Raw genomic sequence first — 18,272 nt, 5'->3', positions numbered from 1 at the left:
ACTGATCTCTTGAATCCCGCCTAAGGAAAACACAAATTTGAGATGAAATTGGTGAGGCAAGTTAAATTTGCATCCAAAGAAGAAAATTCAAAGTGAAGAAGTTAAAAAGGTTGTCTCAAGCTTTGATTTCCAGCTTTTTTCTTCAAACCTACCCTAGAAGAGCATCAATATTTTGTGGTAAAATGAAAGGGTAAGATAAAGATTTCGCTCAAAATTGAAGAAGATTAAAGGGTGAAGGAAGAAATTTTAGAAGTGAAAATGTGTCCCAAACATCTTGCATTTCCACCTTTATGTCTCAAATCCACCTTGGAAAACAAGAGGAAATTCAAGGTTTAAAATGTTCATCATCACCAAGGAAATCCCAAGCAGGACACTTCAAAATGGACTAGTGGTGTTTAAAGACAAGTTCAAGCTCAAGGCGACATTAAGACATTTGTCATGATGATATGGAAATGAACAGGACAAAATTCACACAAGAATACAAGATGTATAAGGAAATGAATGGTTCTACAAATGAAGAAAGCCATATTGACCTTGGATTTCCAAGGATCAAAATGAAGGACTCAATGGATACGAGAAGTTGAAGATATCAAGGCAAGAGCAATTTCAAGAACAATTTAATGAGAAAATTTCCAAAATGATGAAGGATGAAAATGAAAAAAGGAAATTCATGAAGTTCGATTTGGGAATATGAGCCATCACAATCAAAGGTTGAATAATATTTAGTATTAAGAGATATTGCTAGAGATGCAGAGGCTTCTTTAGGATGATGATGAAGTGGTGTTGAAACCTAGATGAAGAAACAAGAACACTTCGCGAACTGTGCAAGATGGTGAAATTTTGGTCATCTTTAACCAATTAAAGGATTCCAAATGAACATGTTCAAGTTCATCCAACTTGACTCATTCACAAGTGGACATGTAGAAGGTATTTGATGTGATATTGTGATGAATTTTCTCATTGGTTCATCCTTGAAAGGATATGTATTCCAAGATTTTTATAATATCTATTGTGTTATAAAGATACACCCCCCATTGCAAATGAAAACCCCTTCTTTTTTTTGATTAGTTGCTTAGTGTTTGGCTTATAAATCCTTAGATTGGCAATTTTTCTGCTTTCCCTAGTTTCCTAAGAATGGGTGAGTAGAGTCAAAATCCCTAGCTGGAGTTGTCAAGTGAATAATTGTTCAAGGATCAAATTCCAATTGCAAAGGTCCGAGGATGAGGAATAAAGTTGCATTTGCCAAAGTTGGAATTGAGGTTAAAGGTGTGAAAATTTCACTAAAATTAAAGACTGAAGGTGTTCTGAAATGTTGCTATGTGCAATTCGAAATTCAAACAGAGGTTGAAAATGATAAGTGGAGGTCAGAGTTTAAATGGACAAGTGAGGAACAATTGAAAATTTCCGAGTCCTTAGGTGGAAAATGCAAGAAAATTCAAGAAAGAACAAGTGAAAAGCAGAGAAGATTCATCCATTTCTGATTTCCGATCTTGAGATTCCATTTCCAACTCCTTAGTGAATTTCCAATTTCCTTGGGAGCTCATTTCCAGCTTCTTGGTGAATTTTCAACCTCCTTGAGGAGCACATCCAGCTCCATCTCTGACATCCACCCAGCATGTGTAGAGGAAATTTGCAAGAATCAAGTGGTTTGGGATGTGAAATGAAGAAGTCTTTCCACAGGAGATAAAATGTTTGAGTTTACAAGTCAAGTTTTATAGAGGAAAAGATGGTTGAGAAGAAAAAAGTGGAATTCTGAATGGAGATTGAAAAATTGAAGTGAAAATTGTTGCTCATTTGCAGCTCCAAGCTGGAAATCCAACCTACCCCTCAGCCATTTCCGGCTCAATGCTGAATTTCAACCTAAAATAGGCATGGCATTTTAAGGTAAAACTGACCAAGTCAAGTTAGAAGTCCAATTCAAGGTGAGAGAGGCATTGAAAATGAAGGATTTTGATCCAAAGTCGAAGGAATTTTAAAGATAATTCTTGAGAGATGAAGTGGTAAATTCAAGTTGCTCATTTCCAGCTCCAAGCTGGAAATCTGACCTTGAGAATTTTTTGAGATAAAAGCTGCTAAGGCAAAATGAAGAGGCATTCAAATGTTTGATCAGAACTGAGGGAATTTAATGTTCAGAAGTTGAGGATAAATTTAAGCTCTAATAAAAAAATCAGACTACACATTGAGAATTTCCAGTTCCATCCTAGAGACCTGCCTTTCCTTGAGATGAAATTCAATGTGAAATTGCAAATGGTCAAGTATGAATTCAAATGCAAAATTGCAGATCTAGGCAGTTAATGAGATTTCAACTTTAAATTGATATGATAAGACAACCAAAACAACACAAATTCAAGAAAATAGTATAAAAATGATAGAAATTGTACTTGCATGCAAGAATTTCACAATATCTTCCACTATGGACCTATCACAGCTTAGTAAAATCTATTTTAAAACATAAAAACATGAAGGAGAAGAAAGCACGAGACGGTAAAAATAAGGCGTAGGAAGCTAATAAGAGTTCAGCTAACACTGAGGTAAGAAAATACAGCAGGCAAAGAAATGGGAGGTAGATATACAATAATAAATAAGAAGAAGACATTAATATATCTTTGAATTTTCTTAATACCATTTGTTGGGTGTACAGAAGATACAAAAACATCAAAAGCAATTGCTTGACCAGGTATAGGTTACTTGAACCCAGAAAAAAACATTTTTTTGGAAGGCAGAGGATTGGAGATTGCTTGCTTGTCAGTAGGGTGGTCATGTCACTATAAGATGCAGGACATTTTTTTGTGGGTCAACAGATGCTGTCCATTCCGGCTTAAATACTGTGCTTGCTTTTGCAAATTTAATTTAAGAATGCATGAATTTCATTTACATAAGGTCAGTTTTTTTAATATGTTATAAAACTTCTAGATTTTATTGGTTGCTTCTGTTTTAAGGTATTGTGTAAAATGGATTTTGGTTTTGAAGGATCTACATATTTTCACTACAAAAATGAGTCCCATGAACAAGATTGATCCAGGGCAAGTTCTGTACAGATAAATGATTCCATTCAGGTTGCTAGATTCACCCGCATTTCTTATTCTAAATTCTTTAAAACAAGTTCAAAACCCGAGGTCTAGAGATTTGTAAATCCATATAAATAGATTGTTATTGAACAATACAGATGTGTTGTTTGTATGGTTTTGACATCAATTACCTATATCTGCAGGTCTATAGTTTTATTAACCAAATTATAAATATTTAGTGGTTAGTTTTATTGAATCCTTTAATGTACTTATGACTTCATTATTCAATAGCTTTTGACCTAGCTTATGGACTTACAGGCATCATGTTTATGAAAAACCTGGAGGTCCAAAATCAATTGAACTCAAGGAAGTTGGTCCACGTTTCGAATTACGTCTTTACCAGGTTGGATATAGCTCTCTTTTCTACATGCTTGTCTTCTTGATATTACAATCATTCCATTCACAAGATACATTATTGTCCATTGTTTAGTGCTTACTGTACTCGGTAGAATGAGAAGGGAGTCATAAACTCAACTCTTCTAAAATAGCAGTGTGGTGTATATGTGTTTACATCTTGTATCCAACATAGTTATCTTTCACAGTTTCACTTAAACACATTAATTTGTGTATAAAACCAACATCAGTACTGTTTACACTATGACACTTGAACCTATAATTTGCATTTAATCTACATGTATGGGAATACTCCAGTACATAACACCTATTAAAATGAATAGGCATACTATGTAAAATGTGTTGCAACCAGAATGAAGAAAGCATAGTTGGAAAATTCGCCAAATCCAAAAACTCCCCGAGCCCCCCAAAAGTTTAATCGGGAAAAACTCGGCCATTTAAAAAAAAAAGTTTAATCGGGAAAAACTCGGCCATTTAAAAAAAAACTCGGGAAAACTCGGGAACCTAAAAAAACCGCTAAAATTTAATTCAAAATACATTTTTTTGCAAATTTCAATGAGAAGATGCATCTAATGAGTTCATTATAAAGAATACAAAAGAAAGAAGTAGGAGTTTAGATATATATAAATGCATAGTGGGTACAAAATCACATTCTCATTCTGAATGCTGATGGCGGGAAGCATAATAGTAAATAATTTGTGTCAAACTAGAAGTAAAAACATCATTACAATCACATTTTCCTCTTCCTAGCTCTACTAGCATATTGTAACTCTCTATCTTACATAATATATATAGGCTTTTTGCCTTTTGTTTTTAACGAAAAAAAAAAATTAAAAAAAAATTTAAATTAAAAAAAACAAAAACAAAAAAATAAAATAAAAATTTAAAAGAGTTTTTCTGAAAAACTCGCCGATTTTTTGCAAAAACTCGGCGATTAGTCAGAGATTTTTTCACAAAAACTCGGCGATTTTTTCTTGCGATTAAATTTGGGAAAAACTCGCCAGTCCCAAAAACTCGGCGATTAGTAGAAACTTGCCGATTATTCGGCGATTATGCCAACTATGGAAGAAAGTATGCTGCATAAGTATCAGAAAGTAAAAAGATTGACTAGATTTATAAATAAAGAATGATAAATTCGAAATATCTACTTTTCAGAAATGAATAAGTGCATGATACTGATATCGAACTACATTTTAAGAAATCCCGGCAGACCTCAGGAAACAAACTGATTTGAGAGGTCTCAAAAGAGATCCAACCAAAGGTTCTTAGCCTCCCTAAGTTTCATAGAAAGTTAACTCTATTCCATAGCGTTAGAGATCCATTATCAGAAAATATTTGCAGTTATGTGGCTTCTTTTTGTTGCACGAATCCAACTTTACCTGTATTGTGCAATGATATCGAAGGCCTTTTTACAGTAGCTGGTGGCCATGTACATTGTAGAACTACTTATTCGTGTAATTTGATTTTTGATGTTTCATTAGTTACTAGAAAGTTCAATTACAAATCTGGTATATGTTAATCAGCTCAACCTGCATATATCAATAACTTTTTTTTTTGCTCATTGCTATCAATCATTTTTCACAGAGAGAGTATCTTGGAGAATGAAGGATAAAGATCAGGGCAAAAAATGAATATTCTTGACAATCAAATACTAAGATTCAAGAGCTACATTTTCTATAAATCAGGTGTACAAGTAGAATGGTTTGAAATCTATTAGTTTGATCTCCTAGATGGAGCAATTGGTTGACATTAACAAAGTATCAATGAACAAATGTGTAGACACAACCAGTCTATATTTAGAATCTCCACATTTTACATGGTATAGATGGCTAGAGAAAAGTAACTTCTCACTCACTATGCTAATTTGTAATGTCCCCATTTCCAAGATTGATTTAATAAAAGATTAAACAAATTAATAATAAATAATTAGATATAATTATTCATTATATTTTTAATTAAAGAGAATTTAACAATACTACATAATTATTACTAAATAAAACATTCACTAAATAAAATCTAAGTTGCCGATTCGGGTACGGATACGGGGTTCGGTACATGGGTACGACAATTTTTCCTCCCTTGTGGGTTCGGGTTGGTCCGTATATGTATGCATGTATGTATGTTAAAACATTGAAGTTACAAATATAAAAGAAGAGTGATACTCATAAATTCATAATGGCCAATAAAGTTATAAATTAATTAATTGTATTACTAATATAGTTTCAGATTACATGCATTGGCAATTGACATCAACATGAACATGTTCAACAAACATAACTATTGGCTGGCTTTTACAAATCTATCAGCAGTCATGTCCTTAAATCTACAAATAAAAAAAATCATTCCTTGATCTTCAAATGAATCGAAGTAGATTTCTGTTCACTACTGTCATAAACTAAGGGCATTACATAGAACAATAATGGCTTGAATAATATTACCGAGCTGTTGCAAGACAGTATCCAATGTTGATAGAAAAAACATGCTGATGAACAAATCAGAAATACATTCATAAACTGACCTAACGCCCTGGGGTAATTCCTAGATGCTTAGGTTCACTATAGGTCTTTCACAGAAGGACCCACAGAGAACCCATGAAGTACCCCGGAAGGACGAGTACCTAAACTGGTCAGAAACTTTAGACCATAGTTCCAAGAATCACGGCGATTCATGCGATTCACGCGATTCGATTCAAGCCAAACGATTTTTTGTGAATCGGTGAATCGAATCAGCGATAAAGGGTTTATGAAATAAGTTACTAAGTTTCAAGGGTTTTTTAAATTTTCCGATTCATGGCCGATTCGATTCCGATTCATGGCCGATTCACGATTTGATTCGGCCTTGCCGATTTCGATCCGATTCCGATTCTTGTTACTTTGCTTTAGACTTGTGCTGATGACATTTCGTCAAACGGTTGGTGCATGAACACTGTCTGAACAATGAAAATCACTAGGAAGTCCGAACTTCTGATGTATACTCTAGTATAATAAAATATAAATGATTTAGGACTCCAACACAACAGCAAAGTTTGGAAATATGTTGACAGATTAATATTGAATACAACAGTCCAACTGAAAGTATGATAAGATACTGAATGGCATTCAATACATTATTTGCACACGAGATTACAATCTTCAGAAATAAATAAGAAAAGCGGAACCTGGAGTTAGCCACTGAAGATAATCTGCATCCTGTGACCTGAGTTGATTGTCTGCTGTAAGCTACTGATATTCTGGAGTTAGCTGCTGTAGGTGACTATCCACGTGATTTGGCAAAAAGGGGACTACTGCCAGTTGCTCGTCTAATGGTGACCAAGAGCCTGTCTCTCTCCTTGACATGGAGTGAATAACAACTGCTGCCGTGTACTCCTGTGTGCAGTGATTCCTGCTGCGATTAGTGTGACTCCCACACACGGTCAATCTCCATCCACAGATTACCCCACTCCTCACAACATCCTTCAGCAGCGATAGGAGGGAGATGCCAAGTAAAGGTGGAGCACATGATTGAAGGCTCCGACTGTGCCTGTAGACTGCTGTTCCCTGTATTCCGCTGTAGAACTCCTTCGGACTGTTGTAGAAGGTTGCTCTCACTGCCCACCGGCAATGTCTTTACTGGCCGTTATCTCACCTCCTTAGCCGGCACGTCCACTGTGCATAAACCATGGAGAAAAGCCGATGCACTAGTTTCTGAGAACTGTATGTTAATTCCGAATGAGTAGTTGGGGTGACGTCCAACTTCCTCAAATAACTTGAGGGGTTTCGTCCTCCAAGTTACCAGTCACATTAAAGCAACTGTTGTAGCAGTATGCTAATATTTATCATATTCATCGTGCTAATCCCAATGCAAAAAGCTTCCTTTTATCACTCGAAGGGTGGGGAGATACCCACATCTTAGCAATGTGGGATAAAACACTATTTTGTCTTTTAGTCACTTAAGTTGTTTTTTCCTAAAGTGATTTCAAATAATCAAGTACTTTACATTTCAATCCAATAAAATAAAGTGATGAAAACCTTAGGATTTCCCATTTAAATCTCCTCAACTGAAACCCGAACTCCTTTGACTGGCTGGCATTCTAAAACATGTGCCATTAGCCTATCCGGATGGAAAGATAGACCAACTACTGTTAGCCTATCCGGATGGAAAGATAGACCAACTAGGTGCCATTAAGGCTAGTGCAGAGAAGGGGACATTACAAATAGTCATAAAATATAATAATAAGTCATCAACAAGAGGAAGCAGCGCTGAAGGAAAAGACACCAAACTTGTGTAAAAGGAGCAAAGCATAGTCACACTACAAGCAAAGCACGGAAGGCCTGATTTTATTGAACCAGAACGAAAACGCCTGGCAGCAGATTTAATAACGCTGAGATAGTACAGACAAGTGAGAGGATAATCAAACACAAAAAAATAGGAATCTCACCTCAACAAGTCTTCGCAGTTCATGTGAAGGAATAAGCAACTGAATCATTAACGCAAGGCCATTAGTAGAAACATGACGGACAAATACAGAGAGTGCATCCACATATACATCACAAAATGTAGAAGATCAAACAGGCAATCTAGAGCAAGTCAATAGCCATGAAAGACGTCGCATTCAGCATCCAGACACATAGTGACAACCAACACACAACACACGCAATGGGATATTTTTAGTTTTACAGATTGGTGATAGTAGGCGATAATAGTTATCTTGATTGATATAGGTCAACCATAAATGTTACTTGAGAACATATAGGGGTAATTGCGTATCTGTTAAGAGTTATAAAAATCAATGTTGGGATGTATAGTAGGTAAGCATGAAGCAACCACAAATTTGGAACTAAAGGATAGCAGTCACAGTAGAATGCATAAATATAAATTTAACACCAGCGAGAGGAACCTCCAGCTATCTCTGTTAGAAGTATAATCATGTCAGCAAGGAAATGTGTAGTTAGAAGATTAACGAATACGAATCAGAGATAAAGCTAATGTACTGAAATGACTGAACAGTAATACAAGAAAGCAAATTCTAGTCACCTACACATTATCGTTGTTGTTTGTGTATGAGGATAATATCATGAGTGAAGTCCATATTTCCTAGTGTAGAGATCATCAATGACTTCTCTTCGTCTTAGGCAAAGATGAATACAAATTTACTTATCTGCTGAAGGTCATTGATAATATTGTATCTACACAAGCACATAGAGATAGAGATCACAAACCCTACCACCATTACAAGTACACAAGTAAATATCAGAATCGGTAACTATTGGCTCCTGAAAATATCTCTACATATCCATATTGCTTGGTCAAAGGAAGTATACTATTGCATATATATATTTTGCAATATCAGACATTGCAGCACATCATTGTCCATAATTGTGTCAGAGTGATATGGTGCATATCCTACATTTTATATTTTAATTGCAAGGAACTGAAGTGATTGTCCCAATATTTAAACTTATCTAGTAAGGGACAATAACTATACACGTGAAAACAATAACTGATGGTGGTAATGAACCGATGCTGACATGGCATGAGTCGGCAACGCTAAAAATTCAACCGTTATCATTCATATTTACTAACAGCAAAACTTTGCCAGCAATACAAGTAGTTCGCACGATGCCAAGAACAATAATAGCGATGCCGAGTCGCCCAAAGTCAATGACAAATATGAAGCTATGTCGGATAGTAGAAATAGATGAAGACATAACGCGATGCCATAGAACTCATCGAAATTAGGAAGCAGAGTAACCACCATGAAACAAGTGCCAACAGAAATAGTCTCTCAAACTGAAAGCTGATGAAACAACAGTCGAACAAAGAGGATAGAGGACTGAGAACTTTGAAGGTACCAACAGAGAAAATCAACACAAGTACACTGATCTATGTTGCAGCTATTAAGTTCAACAGTGACTACAGTCAGGAACACTCATTGTAAGAATCCTTTTAGAGGATGATTTGGAGACCACCCGCCTTCTTTTCTTCCTCATATGTTTGGTGAGCTTTAATCCGCCTCTACCAGTCGGGACGATTTTATCATTTTTTGTCCAATTAGGGGCATGGGGAGAACTAAAACGAGGAATCAACCATCTGTATGGGGTCTTCTTATTAGCCAATGATTCACTACATCTGGCAGAGCCTCCATGTATTTAACAGCTATAATTTTTGTTTTTCATAATCATTCCACATTGATTTACCTCAGATTTGTGGGAATTAGCATTATGGCCTAATTCCCCCTCTATGCCTATGTTCAACCCTGGGATGTTCTGGTTATCCTGGCTGGGTATAGTCAGTGTGTACAGGGAATACCTGTCTACCGTTTTGTAATGTCCCTTTTATGAAATAGGGTTTAACAAACAGTAATAAGAAAAGCCCTCACAAACTGTTCAAACTGGCTCATAAAGCCCTCAAATGACTCCATAAGCCCCTTTGTGGGTCCCATATTCAATCATCTGGCCTATGAGAACCATATTATAGGCCAACCTCCACTGGTAGCCAAAACTGCCCAAGGAGGGGACATTACATTCCCTAAATGATTTTGGCAGCTATTGTTCTGACTATGAATACACAATGTGTTTATATGTGATTACACATGTATAGGTACATAGATAATTAATGCAGGTTTAAAACGAGTGGCAATCATAGAATATTTTTTATGCATGACAGCATATGAGCTCCAACACCTTAGTTGAATTATTTGCCTCTGTAGGATAGTAGCTCTTGTTCATTGCTCTTTCATATATTTGATATTTCTTATCTGCAATTACAAGTAATAATTTCTTCATTTCATATGGTAACAATGGAATTGTCAAATTTGGTATATTTTTCTGTCTAGATTTACCCTGCAGTTCAAGATATGCTTGCTATTGAAATTATTATTTTACTGTTTCTTGGACTTGGGATTAAGCTTTCATGTCTGTTCTATAATTCAGCGGTTTAATAAGTTTTTCTTATAGTTCTACAATGAAAACAAGTTTCCCTTTTTGTTGATTTAGTAATAATTGTTAATCTGGGAGAGTCTATTACACATTTACCTATGTAAGAATTGAAGCAGTCGGTTGAATTAAATATCAGCTCAACAATTAAAATTTATGAAGCATTTATGGGGAATGTTAGCAATGTTAATACTTTTTGTTGGATTGCTCACCTATGTCAGAACAATGAGGAAATCAGGATTGAATCAAATATCAGTCCCACAATTTTTGAGTGGAGTGTTGTTAGGGTATATTTTAGCGGTGTTTTTTCCCTCTTTGGATTGCCCATATCTATGAAATGGTAAATGCGACAGTGGAAGCAAACTTTGCTCTGAATATGCAATGGAAATTGTAGACTCTTGATTTGTTTTCCTTATGTCGCCCTCTGTCTACTGCAGATAAAACTGGGAACACTTGATCAAATGGAAGTTCAGAATGAATGGGTGATCAGGCCGTATATGAACACAACTAAAAAGCAAAAATTTCTTGGTGATTAAAGGTTTTTGTTTTTTTCACATAAAAGGCCATTCTCATCTTTTGGCTGTAAGAAAGCATTGTGGAAGCCAATGCATGTGTACTCATGGCACGGAGTTTCTACGGTACTACAAAAAGTTGCCTGGCTTTTTTTCAGTTCAGGTTGCTGTCTCTGTGTCCTCGATATTCATAGCATTTCATTTGGAAACATCTGTATTATTCATTTTTTGTGTAGCTAATTCATTTAGGTTACAGTGCATCTTTTATTAGTCAGGCTGCAATAAAAATGGAACTGCATATAAATTTATCAACAAACCCTCGTACTCATCACAGCATATGTAGGGCATTTGAAGTTTTGTAACCTTCAAATTATCATGTATTGCAAAGTATTTGAAGTTTTTGTAGCCGTCAAATTATCATGTACTGCAATCTGATTTTCTATTGAAGTCAAATGTGCAGGAAATGTGACCATGTCAGGGAATGAGCACTACCGTTTGTAGGCGTTTGGCTTCAACTATGTTTTTTCATCAATGTTAGTTTTGCTTTTGCCATGATAGTTGGACGAGCACTATTGCTATTATCTTTAGATCACGAGTCAGTAACTTCAGAGTACTGTGCATATAATTAGAGATCTCGTTCCAGTCAAATGTTGGTATTTTTTGGGGATGGCTATTGCTTTTCAGTTAAAAAATTTAAACAATTTTATATGCTTGTGTTGGATGATGCAAAAATTACATCCCATGGGAAAATAAATGATATTTCACAGGGTAATATATTTAATCAAGGAAAATTCATGAAATTAAAATAAGATATATATTATGGCCTGTTAATGGGCCTTCAAGGGTTAATCCTCGACAAAGGAAGGAAAGGTGTTTTTGGCAATCATTAGAAGGATGGATAAAAATAAATTTTGATGGGGCTACCTGAGGAATTTTTTTGGATGCGGATGTATTGCACAAGATCATGAAGGCAACTCTGTAGCTTTTGTTGCTAAAAGACTAAGGGATGGGACCAACAATGTGACAGAATGTGAAGCAACAAAAGAGGCCATTATGTTAGGAGTCAAGTTGGGTATCAAGCAAGTGCATTTGGAAGGAGACTCGAAGATTATCATTAATGGGATAAAGAAAGGCAAATTGGAGTCCTGACATCTTGACAAACACATTAACCATATTAAGTGCCTCTACATGGAGTTTGAGGACTTAAGGATTTCCCATGTCTAGAGGGAGGCAAATGTGGTGGCAGATAAAGTGGCCAACCTAGAAGCCAATGCCCCTTATGGGAACCAAAACAACATTTTTGAAGACTCTAGGCTTCTTAAATTTGATTAAGGATGGTGTGTTTAAAGTTTCAATAATTTCTACTCGCCTCCTTTTGAACGAGTGATTTACAATTATTAACCCCTAATAGCAAGGACACTCATGCATAAGCAATCCTTTCTGCGTGACAAAGGATCCACTCATCAAAATTTTGAAATGTGCGCTTCTAGATCCTTTGTGGGAGTGTTTTTAAGTAGGGAGGGGCCTCATTTTTCACAAGCATTTGAGCGGATTTTCAAAATGGAGGCAAACTTTGCATTGGAGTTGGACTAGCTTATATATAGTTATATATATAATATGCTGAGAGTCATCCTTCTTGAGGCACATATTTTAATTCAAATCCTATGGTTTTTTTTGTAGGTTAGGATTTAAATAAAATAGGTGCCTCGAGAAGGATGACTCTCGGTGTATATATATAAAAGCTAGTAGCATGCATCATGGAAGACATTTTTAAAGAAATCTAGATGGTTATAGTCAGGAACAAATTATTACTTTATTATTAAATATAGTTGTATAAAGTTGCTATAAAATTATTGTTCAACATTTTATATTTTAATTCTATATATGTTGTTTTATTTGCACAACTTTAATTTGTTTTTATTTTAAGGATTTTGTTACGTAAAATGTTATAGTTAGGATAGTGTTATGGTTAGGGTTAGGGTTAGAGTTAGGGTTAGCGTTATGATTAAAATTAAGATTACAGATAGGGTTATAATTAGGGTTAGGGTTAGCAGTAAAGTTAAGGTTACAATTAGAGTTAGAGTTAGAGTTAGGGTTAGGGTTAGGGTTAGAGTTAGCATTAGGGTTAGGGTTAGAGTTAGGGTTAGGGTTAGGGTTAGGGTTAGAATTAGAGATAGAGATGAGTTTAGTTAGTGTTAGAGTTAGGGTTATGGTTAGAATTAGGGTTGGGGTTAGAATTAGAGCTAGAGTTAGGGTTTGCGTTAGAGTCAGAGATAGGGTTAGAATCAAAGTCAACATTAGGGTTAGAATTAAAGCTAGGGTTAGAGTTAGAGTTAAGAGTTAGGGTTAGGGTGAGAGTTAAGGTTAGAATTAGGGGATCTAGGGTTAAGGTTAGAGTTAGAGTTAGGGTGAGAGTTAAGGTTATTTCTATTTAGTAGTAGATATAGGGTTAAGGTTAGGTATATAATTCACTAAATGCTTAGTACAATTACATATAGAGTTAGGATCTAAGGTTTACAATTTCATTTAAAAAAAACAAGGGAGATGTGAAGTATGAGAATTAGGTCTAGTGTTGAAGTATTTGGAGTAGAACTATGATCAAAGTTGGGATATAGATTTTAAAAATGACTCTTATAGTGGAATATTTCAAATTGTATCTTGTTCATGAAAGGGGAATTATAAGTCCCAACACAACTATTTAGATAATGTAAAAAGTGTGAAAAAATAGATAAGAATCAATTTTATGGAAAATATCTCTCCATGATGATGTAAGAACATTATATATTGTTGAATTTTTAATAATGCTAATGCAAGTTTTATTGCAATGCTTAAGAATTATAATTAATAAGCATGTCTCTCACGAAGGACATCTATGTAGAATGATTTTATTGCTTAATTAGCATATTTAGTAGCCACAACCATTGAAGACATCTTTTGTAATTTTTTTTTCTTGTTCTCTTCTTGATGAAAGTTACATAGAACAACAAAAAAATACAACTCTTAATACAAGTAATTATAAGAAGTAAATGTCCGAAACCAGAGACAAGAATGAACAAGATACATAACATTTATCTGTAATGGTGCAAGTACATGACATATTCTTCAATGATTAGGATTGTATTGTAGCCTTTATTTGAACAATGATTGTGAAAGACTTATTTTGTCATTGAGGGAAACCCATCCAACTTTGCATATGTCACACATGAATTTTTCTGCATCTTTCATCTGCATTACTTCCATTTCCTCAACATAGTCAATTGACAATATTGCATTCTCCATATTTAATTATTTTTCGGCATTTATCAAACTTTGTATCCAAGAAGTTATTTGACACCACTAAAGTAGTTAGGCTAGTATCAATAATGTTTGATTCTCTGTTCAAGGCGTCCATAACTCAAATATTAACCTGCAAACTTATAAACAAACATCAACATATAGAAATAATTAGGATAAAAAAGTATAAGAAATTAACATAAATTCTTTCAAATGAATAATGTTCAAATTGAGATAAATAAAAATCAAAACTATTTTGAATGAAACATTTAGATTGTAATGTTTGAAATATGGTGGCATTGCCTTCCAGTTTTCAAACATTACAAATGTAAAAATTATGTACATAATTTTTAAATAAAAATACTTGAATAAAATACATATATAATCTAGTTTAATAATGATAAATAAAAACTAAATATAAGATTTGTTTATTTTAAATAAATTTTTAACTTTAATAAAATATAAATTTCATTGTTATGATGACATTGCCATTCACATTAATGATATCATTTAATTATGAAACATGAATTTTTTTTTTTTTTTTAAACATGCAAATGTAAAACTACAATGAAACATACAAATTTAAAACATGCAAACCAAAATTATTTCGAAATATGCAAATTTAAAGCTAATATGAAACATGAAAATCTAAAACTAATTTGAAACATGTACATTAAAAACATGCAAATGAAAAGTATTATCAAATATATAAATCCAATAGATTTTGAATGCAATTCTAAATCTAAATTAAACATGCAAGTCTAAACTATTATATGCAAATCTAAACAATTGTGAATGCAATTCTAAATCTAAATGGAATTGATTGAAATTGAAATCTAAATCAAAGTAGAATACTAAAACTAATTTCAAATCTAAATTTACATAACTAATTCTAAAGATAAATGTAAAACTAATAAAAAAATAAAAATAGAAATCTCACTTGCAAAAAAAATTCTCTAAAATTTCAATCAACTCTTCCAATAATCTCCACCTCTTCCTCCTTCCAAACACAAAATGAAAGTGAAGTGATGATAAGATAAGATAAAATTATTAATGTCCATAAAAAACCAAAACGGTTTATGGGACTGAGCATACAAACAGAAGAGCCAGCCAAGCAAAGGCACCAAACGATGACTGAAAATGAAACAAAACAACAAGAAGAAAGAAAGACAACGTAAGGACTAAGGGTCCTTCATTGTCACAAAGAAATCTGTAATAGAGAGGTACATCCGTGGACAATCCATAGTCTTCGGATGCCGTGAAGAACCCCTATAGGACTGATGCTACCTGTAGAGACTGGTATAATGTTTGACAGATTTGGAATGTGAAGTTGTGGAAGGCCTTTTCAAACCCGGCGTAGGAGACAAAGGAGAGAAAAAGGTGGTAACGAGCTGATCAAAAGTCTGCCTTTGATGAAAGGACTGCACGATATTCTCTCGAAGATGGGTGGCCTCCTGAAGATAAAGTGCTAAACACCGCTGATCAATATAACTGAAGAACATCGAGAGAGAAGAACAATCTTTGAAAAGGCAATAGAATCTCCCTTTGATCTCATTGTAATGAGGACAAAGAAATATAAAGTGAGTCTCGATCTTAGCCTCCATTAGAGTGCATAACTGGCATAATCGATCAGCCTGATCCATATGGTGATTAGTCTGAGCCCTGAGACGATGAGAACCAACTCTAAAAGAGCCCAAAGAGAACCGTAATGCATGATTCCAACGCCGGTAAAGATAGGTAGGGCGAACAACAATACCATCATGAATAACAAGAAAATGCTCAGTATAGAAGGCCATCTTAGGTCGCAAACCACCTAGGGGATGACACCAAGTAGTGGTAATATACTGCCTATAGATATCCTATATGACATGCTCATTCAACTCCTGACGAGAGGGAAGAAGATGAGCTGGGGCATCCAACGAAAACTGATAGGGAGGAAGACGATCAATCTCAATACCAATCCAACCCAACAAAGAGGTGGCTTGAGCGTACCAACATCTTGATCTAGTAGAAGTGTCAGATCTCATAATCTCCACCGAAGAACAATATGCCAAAAAATAGTATCTATGTCGGTCAGCACCTATCTCCATAAAACCACGAAGCCGATGAAGAAACCAAATCAAGTAAAAAATAATGACAAGTTTGAGAGGATGAGCACCAAACTCCGCTAAAACAATGTTGTGAGGGGTGAATCTGTGACACCTAATGATACGATGCAACAACATTGTCTGGACCCACTCAATAGAAGCCCAATCAGAAGCAATAAGAGAAGGTCCCCAAACCACAGAACCATAGAGGACTGCCGGACAAACCAAGGAGTCAAAAAGGGACAACTTGGACAAAATATCCTGAAAATGATGCCTGAAGCATTGTCTCTCCAACAAAGCCAGGGAGCCCATACCCTTACTGACTCGGGACTGAATAGCAGGTCTCAAACTGAAACGTGGTCTCGAGAACTTCACACCAAGATACATGTAAGAGGGAGTAATCTCAACCTCCTCCTGGAAGAAGAAATGGAGATGAGAGGTCTTTAAATAGTTAAAGACCATAACCCGTGTCTTAGATAAATTGACCACAAGCTGTCTCTGAGTACAGAAAGAAGCAAGACTTTCAAGGAGTCTCTGTAAGCTATCGAGAGAAGAGGCCAAGAGAACGACATCATCAACAAAGAGGAGAATAGAGATCAGAACTTGATGTAAATAACACCCATCTCCTGGTTGAGAGGATTTCATAAGGAAATCCTCCAACTCATCAATATACAAGCCAAATAGTGTAGGGGAGAGAGGACAACCTTGCTTCACGCCAATGGTGCTCTGAATCGGATCAGAAAAGCCCTCTGGAGTTCTGAGCCTACCAGTAACCTTCTCATAAAGTCTCAAAATAGCAGTCTGTAACATATCTGAAATCCCAATCTCCTGAAGCTGCTGAAATAAAGCCAACCTAGGAACATAATCAAAAGCCTTACAGAAGTCCACAAAACAACAATAGACCTTCTGAGAGTGGTGTCTAGCCTCCTCAATGATAGCCCGCATTGTAAAAACATGATCCATAGTCTAGTAGTTTGCCCAAAAGCTAGCCTAACTTCTCGCCCAACATCTTCATCTATCAAGCTCACTAGATAACATGGTGTTCAGAGCAGTGGCATAAAGTTCGGCAAAAGTATGACCAACCATAGTAGTTCTATAATTTCCTGGATCAGAAATAGGCCCAAACTTGTGAATAGGGTAAATAACATGTCTAGACTAGGAATCAGGAAACCCAGTGCAAACCACTCTATTAAAGAGTGTAGGAAGGTAAGATCCAAGAACTAAAGCACCAAGTTTGAAAAGTTCTTCCTGAAAACCCTCTTCATCAGTTGCTCTACTGCATCTCAAAGATCTGATGGCCTCCATAATGCTAGAATAGGTGAACAAATGGCAGTGGGGAGGTGGAGTGGAGTAGAGAGGAGGCTGCCCAGGAATGTCATAAAGCGTCGTGATATGGGAGGTCAGAGAACGATAGTCGAGAGCGGAGGATGGGGGGGAGCAACGAGGGAAAAGGGTATGCCAGACTATCTGAGGATTCTGGATAAGCGTGGACCAAAGGGTGAAAAGAGGCAAATGAACATTTCTTATGATGAAGAAAACACACATAAGAAATGCACAGATGGGTAAAGGCAGGAGACTAAGCCTCAAAGGCGACACGAATAGAGCGATGGAAAGCTTTGCAGTCAGCATCAAACTATTTATTCATAGGACAGGTATTTCAACGATTAGTTGTGAGAGAGAGAGAGGGGAACGATGGGGAATAGAAAGGAGAGTAGAATCCCATATGGCAGAGGCAAGCGAATCAAACATGTCTGAGGCAACCAGCGAGTCATCAAAACTAGCGGGTGACAAAAGACGCTTAAGGTGATAAGTAAAGAGCTCATCATCACTCTTAGGGTAATGGAAGCGAGTAGGTACTAGTCAGGCAAAGCAAGGGCGGGGAAGGATGGGGTGAAACACAAATAGAAATGCTAAGAAGAGCATGATTGGCTAGCGAAAGATGCGAAATGGTGAAACTGCGAATGTAAGAAATTAAAGGAGGAGAGGAAATGACATAGTCAACAACATTCGCACCACCATAGTGCGGCCAACAGGTAAAGAGGTCCGATCCAGGAAGGAAGGACA

At 35.8% G+C, this 18,272-nt stretch overlaps 1 protein-coding gene across 1 annotated transcript in view; it reads left to right on the top strand.

The window, feature by feature from the left end:
- IMP4 (Ribosomal RNA processing Brix domain protein) overlaps positions 1 to 11,400 on the top strand; it is a 75,984-nt gene extending 64,584 nt beyond the window's left edge. Inside the window, exons 8-9 of the mRNA XM_089797063.1 lie at positions 3,327 to 3,411; positions 10,774 to 11,400. Of these exons, the coding sequence (XP_089653189.1) occupies positions 3,327 to 3,411; positions 10,774 to 10,872 (184 nt within the window). The 3' untranslated portion in view covers positions 10,873 to 11,400. The remainder of the gene's footprint in view (positions 1 to 3,326; positions 3,412 to 10,773) is intronic.
- The last annotated feature ends 6,872 nt before the right edge of the window (positions 11,401 to 18,272 follow it).

The sequence above is a fragment of the Cupressus sempervirens genome, chromosome 8 (genome assembly GCF_028749045.1).
Source record: "Cupressus sempervirens isolate cs-2001-9-10 chromosome 8, ASM2874904v1, whole genome shotgun sequence".
Lineage (NCBI taxonomy): Eukaryota > Viridiplantae > Streptophyta > Pinopsida > Cupressales > Cupressaceae > Cupressus > Cupressus sempervirens.
This window is presented reverse-complemented; position numbering and strand designations above follow the sequence as displayed.